Here is a 7,029-nt window from a genome sequence, read left to right as displayed (position 1 = left end):
ATGGCGTTCATGAGGTGAGTACAGGCGGTAGGCATTTATGTTTTGTGGCGTCGTGTGTTTGGTGTATTATTTTCTTTTAATTTGACGTTTTCGTTGTTTTTCAGTTTGGAGATGTTATAGTTTAGAGGTTTTTTGAAGTATAATAGTAACTTAATAAACAGTTAATGAATTTCGGTCGAAATCACGTTTACCTCAGCACGCACAGGTGATCAAGAATAGTATACTAGCGCCATCTTACGTCATGAGTACGTAACACGTAGTTCAATAATAAAACGTTCGTTGTTATCTGTATGACATAAAAAAAAGAAAGAAAAAGAAGAGGAAAACTCGTTTCTTATGCTTGTTAAAAAGTCTTTTAAAGTGTCTTTTATAAAGGGCTTATCTTTGGAGTTTTCGATTAAAAAGCAGATCTCTGGCTGATTTGCATACGTGACAAATCTCAGGTACGTAATTGTTGTCCCATTCATAAAAGCTTTAGCACTACATGAATACTACAGCGAATACATATTACATAAAAATAAGAAAAGTATGAGCATTATTTTATATGAGTATATTTATTTGTTTATTTTATGAACTGTTAGTTCGTTTGTTTGTTTTGTTTGCGGTTGGAGCAAGTGTCGTATTTTAAATTTATTTAGTTTTAATGTGTTTTAATATTTTTTTTCTAAACAGACATTTATTTTGAAGTTCAGCTTTGCCAAAAATATCAACGTCGCTGTCTTCACACTTTCACTACTATCAAGGAAGACGTATAAAAACAATAACGTGTGTTCATTCATTTGATAGCAAAGCATTTTATTATCATGCAGCCTTAAAAGTGCCAAACTAGGGAACGTCATGTTGCGTAGCCTACTACAAAATGCAAATCTCCACCTGCTGTTGGATGCCCTATGACCGCCTGATTATGTAAATAATGATCTATTGTATGGACTACAAAGGTCAGGTTTTACAGGTTTCTAAGCACGGGTTGGCTACATAAAGGAGCGTCTTGGTGCATAGTGCACTACCCTCTCATCACCTGTGCTCTTACAGCTCCATTTCAGCTTTTCTCTCTAAAAACCTCAACAAAGCAGCAAAAATGAGTGATTGCTCTGGACCAGAAGATGCTAAAGTTGTGATTATAGGTTCAGGATTTGCAGGGTTGGCCGCTGCAGCTACATTGGTGAAGGCAGGATTTAAAAATGTCCTGGTTCTTGAGGCGAAGGAAAGAATTGGTGGTCGAGTGAACACCACTAAACCCTTCACCGAGAACATCATTGAAGTTGGAGCGAATTGGATCCACGGACAGAAAGGAAACCCCCTGTACAAGATTGCAAAAGAGCAGAACCTGCTATCCGAGGGAGCTTGTGCATCCAGAAACATGTGCCTGCCCCGTTCTGTATCCTCTCGAGATTACTTTTTCAAAGAAGATGGGAAGCCGGTCCCCAAAAAGATCGTAGATCAGGTGAGTTCGCTCTTCAGCAAGCTCACCGACAAAGCTTTTGATGATGAACTTGCTCCAAAGCACAGGGATCTAACTCTGGGTGCTTATCTGGATGATGCATTTGGTGAATCTCCTCTAGCGGCGACAGAAGACGGCCAGCAAGTTTTTGAATGGTGCAAGAGGACTGAATGCACAGATGAGGCTTGCTCAAGCCTCTACGAGGTGTCTGCATCTCAGATTAGCAATTACACTGCTTTAGAGGGGGGGTTTTTTAACACTTTGGGACCTGGTGGCTATCGAGCCATCTTAGATGTTCTCCTGAAAGATGTCCCTTCAGAAACCATCAAGTGTAATGCACCTGTCAAGAGCATCCGATGGGACTTGGTCAAGGAAGGCAACTGTGAAGACGAAAGGTGTCCGGTTCAGATCGTTTGTGAAAATGGACAGAGCTTTGAGGCAGACCATGTGATTGTCACCGTTTCTCTGGGGGTTCTCAAAGAGAAAGGTGCAACCATGTTCGAACCGGCCTTGCCGGCAAATAAGCTGTCTGCCATTAAGAATCTCGGCTTTGGGATAGTTGATAAAATTTTCCTGTTTTTTGAGAAGCGCTTCTGGCCAGAAGACTGTGAAGGCATTCAGATGGTGTGGAAAGAGGGACCTGAAGATAAAGATGTTTACGATTCTCTGTCCGAAGGAGATGCCTGGAAGACCACGTGGTTCAAGAAGATCACCGGTTTTGATACAGTGGCCCGTCATCCTACGGCTCTGTGTGGCTGGATCACAGGTAGAGAAGCACTGTATATGGAGAAACTTCAGGACAGTGAAATCGGAGATACCTGTTTGAGGTATGGTAACATAAATGATATGATATATGATTATTTTACCATGGTCAAATATTGCTGTTTAATAGACTTGCCAGTTCATCAGCAATATTTGACTATATACACTACCAGTCAAAAGTTTTTGAACAGTACGATTTTTAATGTTTTTTTGAAGAACTATCTTCTGCTCACGAAGCCTGCATTTATTTGATCCAAAATACAGCAAAAACTGTAATATTGTGAAATATTTTTATTATTTAAAATAACTGCTTTCCATTTGAATATATTTTAAAATGTAATTTATTCCTGTGATCAAGGCTACATTTTCAGCATCATTACTCCAGTCACAGGATCCTTCAGAAAGCATTCTAATATGCTGATTTGAAACTGATTTTTTTTTTTTTTTTTTAATTGATAGAAAGTGATGATAATGACATATAATGTTTCAAAAGATTTATATGTCAGATAAATGCTGTTCTTCTGAACTTTCTATTCATCAAAGAAACCAGAAAAAAATCTACTCAGCTGTTTTCAACATCATTATAATAATAATAAATGTTTTTGAGCAGCAAATCAGAATATTAGAATGATTTCTGAAGGATCGTGTGACTGGAGTAATGATGCTAAAAACTCACAGGAATAAATTACATTTTAAAATATATTCACATGGTTATTGTCTATCTATATATATAATCTGCAATCAAAATTATTCACCCCCACCCCCCCTTTGACCTGCTTGGCATTCTGCTTTAGTAAACAAAATTTTAGGAAAACCAAGGCATTATGAATCTATTATTGAAAGGTGTGAACACCTATCTTTCCATTATTTTAGGGGTTAATATAGATTGAGTAGACTATAGTGTAAAAACAAACATAGCAATTATCTGGTATTATTTCATTGTCTATATCCTATAGTATATACATTGTAACGTAAGGTGTGTTCAGCAGTAATTAATAAATGCTGAGTGAAATGGGTGGTGTGTCAGTCTACCAAAAAATTGCATATCACGGGAGCCTGTTTAGCAGGAGCATCTGTAACCTTTACATGTATGACTGCGTATGAAAGAATGGCATGATTTCATCAGCAAAGCATATTAGTGTGGGCGAAAACCACGCACACATTAAGGGAGTGTCAGTCTCTAGGAACTATTGTATTATCACTAAAGTGATAATAAATTTTCACTTTGAAGAATCTGTTTCCACAAAAACCAACTCCAGAGAACTTCACACATCCATGAAAGAGCTGCAACTGATAAAATGCAATCACAGATACCAATGTTAAATGCAAAAAAGATCATAAAACCTGGAGAGTTGAAGCACCAGGATGAACATCTGCCCTGGCCAGATAAATCATCTGACTTGAATATTATAAGACCAAGTTTTGGAGAGAAGAGTCAGAGTAGATTCCCTTCTTCATCATCTCTGAGTCATTTATACTGCAGACTATTTAAATGTAGTATGAATCTATTCTAAGAAGGCTGGAAGCTATATAATTTGATATAAAAGTATATGGTTATTGCTAAATAGTGGTAATAATCTCAAAGTGCTGACAAAGTCTTTTCTTGTTTTTGAAGGTTGCTCAGGTCTTTCACAGGCTGGTCAGTGCCGGCGGTCTCAAAGATGCTGATCTCCAGATGGGGTTCTGATTCTCAAGTCCGTGGCTCCTACACATTTGTTCCTGATGGTGTTGATGGAGTGGCAGCACACAAGGCATTAGCGTCACCTCTTCCACCTAAAGATAAATCCAGAGGAAAGAGGGTAACCTCTTAATAACTTGTACAAGTGTTTGATATGTTTATATTATTGTTTATATACACTGCTATTTAAAAGTTTGGGATCAGTAAGATTTTTAATGTTTTTTTAAGAAGTTTCTTATGCTCATCAATGCTGTATTTATTTGATTAAAAATACAGAAAAAAATGTAATACTGTGAAATATTATTGCAATTTAAAATAGTGGTCTTCTATTTTAAAATACTTTAAAACAGAATTTATTCCTGTGTTGCAAAGCTGAATTTTCAGCATCATTACTCCATTTTTCACTTCTATTCAGAGTCACATGATCCTTCAGAAATCATTCTAATATGCTGATCTATTATCAATGTTGGAAACAGTTGTGCTGCTTAATATATATAGTTTTACACTAGTGTATTATTTTTCAAATGTTTAATTTTAACTTATTTAAAATGTTTTAAATGTAACATTAAAAATATGGCAATTTCAATGATAAAATCATGTTTTTCTGTCGTGTAGTTGACTGTTGTTTTCAGCGTTGACTAGTAGGAGATGTACCGTTTAGTCGTCTATATATATATATGTATATACACACTACCGTTCAAAAGTTTGGGGTCAGTACATTTTTATTGTTTCTTTTTTTTTTTTTTTTTTTTTTTAAGAAATTAATACTTTTATTCACCAAGGATGTATTAAGTTAATAATTAAAAGTTTATTAAAAGTTAATAATAAATAATTTACATTGTTATAAAATATTTATATTTTGAATAAACACTGTACTTTTTAAACTTGTTATTCATGAAAGAATCCTGAAAAAAAAAAAATCACAGGTTCCAAAAAATATTTGGCAGCACAACTGTTGATATTAACCAACACTGATCATTCTAATAATAAATCCGCATATTAGAATGATTTCTGAAGGATCATGTGATACTTAAGACTGGAGTAACAGCTGATAAAAAATCAGCATTTCATCACAGGAATAAATTCTATTTTAAAGTATGTTAAACTAAAAAACATTATTTTATATTGTAAAAACATTTTGCAATATTACTGTTTTTTTTCTATATTTTTAATCAAATAAATGCAGCCTTGATGAGCATAAGAGACTTCTTTAAAGACTATTACAAGTCTTACTGACCCCAAACTTTTGAACGGTAGTGTATATATAATTTAGTTATTTAGTACCGTTTAGTCGACTAGTCTCTCTCTCTCTCTCTCTATATATATAATTTATTTATTTATTTCTTTGAACCTGTGAAACTTTTTTCAGGATATTTTAATGAATTAAACATCAAAAAGAACAGCATTTATTTAAAATATAATCTTTTGTAACAATTTACACTGTCGTTTAAAGTTTGAATGTATATATTCTATTTAGCTTTATTTTTATTATTTAAATTTAAGTTTAAGTCATTTTAATACTTTTAATAAGTTTAAATTTATACTTTTATTTCAGTTAATGAAAAATATTTTTGTTACCTTAGTTTTAACAATAACAATGATATTTTGATGTAAATAGTGAAAAAGATACAGCAGATTGCATTTTACAAAATCAAGCAGTGATGTAGTTAATAACAAAATGATTTTCTCTTTGTTTTTGAAGCACCTCCAGGTGTTGTTTGCTGGTGAGGCTACGCATGTGAACTTCTACACTACGACCCATGGAGCGTATCTCACAGGGGTCAGAGAAGCAGAACGACTCATAAGCTTTTACGCCGATTGAGCACAAGAGAGGAAAATATATACTTTGGTATCGTAAAGATAGCATTTTACGAATGTGTAACATTTTATAGACATCCTCTCACACCCTACAAACTTATTTAAACGATCCATAGGTAGTTTACAGCTGCTCGAGTGTTTACATCCAATCGGTCACGATACCATGCATATCTCTGTCCTGTTAATTGTTAAACTCTCTGTGTAGTACGTGTAGTACTGATGGAGATACATTCTTTCTCAATCTCCAAGCTATGTCCAATAATATTTTCTAAAAAAATGGAAAATGATTGCATTTATTGAAGTAGATTAATTAAATGAAGTAAATAGGTGTGGTTCTTAATCCGCAGTATGCATACAATGCTCTCAGGGATTATTCAGTTTGCCTTGTGACAATTTAATAATAATCAACATAAAATATAAAGCACTTTTGATTTTGTTTACAACTGTTTGCAATGACACGGTGCCTTGATTTAAATGAGTGGTTAATTAATCTGGGAATATCTATATTTGATCATTTAAATGAATAAACTACTGCCAATCAAACGTTTGGACATTCTTTCTCATTCCTTATTACTACTATTTTCCATATTTATCATTATTTAGAATAATAGAAAAGTCATCAAAACAATGAAATAACGGGAGAGTGGGGTAAGATAAGCCATATTTTTACTTATGTGGTCCTCAAGATAAAGGAAGAGGCAGAAGTACAATGAAAGTATCTAAAGTAATTTTAGCATGTTTCCTATTATTTTAAATCATCAGAATATGTGACCCTGTACCACAAAACCAAATATAAACAGCATGGGTATATTTATAGCAATAGCAAGCAAAATATTGTATGGGTTAAAATAGTCATTTTTTTTTCTTTTAGGCCAAAAATCATTAGGATATTAAGTAAAGATCATGCTCCATGAACATATTTTGTAAATTTCCTACCATAAATTTATCAAAAATTAATTTTAGATTAGTAATATGCATTGCTAAGAACTTCATTTGAACAACTTTAAAGGTGATTTTCTCAATATTTTGATTTTGCACCCTCAGATTCCAGATTTTCAAATAGTTGTATCTTGGCCAAATATTGTCCTATAACAAACCATACATTAATGAAGCTTATTTATTATCTCATTTATTATGATAAATCTCAATTTTAAAAAATTGACCCTTATGACTAGTTTTGTGGTCCAGGGTAACATATGACAAAGGGTTTTAAAAATATGGCTTCTTGTAAAAAATGTTCCTGTGGCTCAACCTTGAAGGTTAGGGGTAAGTTGACCCGAGTCGGTGGGTAAGATGCACCATCTGGGTGTAAACTGACTGTCTGACTGAA

The 7,029-nt window shown here is 33.8% G+C and overlaps 1 protein-coding gene across 1 annotated transcript; it reads left to right on the top strand.

Annotated features, from left to right (window-relative positions):
- The first annotated feature begins 8 nt into the window (after nt 1–8).
- Nucleotides 9–6,231, top strand: zgc:66484 (uncharacterized protein LOC327557 homolog). Its single transcript, XM_051120128.1, has 3 exons — nt 9–2,268; nt 3,819–4,002; nt 5,584–6,231. The coding sequence occupies exons 1-3, from the start codon at nt 1,079–1,081 to the stop codon at nt 5,701–5,703; spliced, it is 1,494 nt and encodes a 497-aa protein (XP_050976085.1). The 5' UTR covers nt 9–1,078; the 3' UTR covers nt 5,704–6,231.
- Nucleotides 6,232–7,029: the final 798 nt, after the last annotated feature.

The sequence above is a fragment of the Labeo rohita genome, chromosome 9 (genome assembly GCF_022985175.1).
Source record: "Labeo rohita strain BAU-BD-2019 chromosome 9, IGBB_LRoh.1.0, whole genome shotgun sequence".
Lineage (NCBI taxonomy): Eukaryota > Metazoa > Chordata > Actinopteri > Cypriniformes > Cyprinidae > Labeo > Labeo rohita.
Note: the sequence above shows the minus strand (reverse complement) of the source record. Positions and strands in the feature narration are given on the sequence as shown.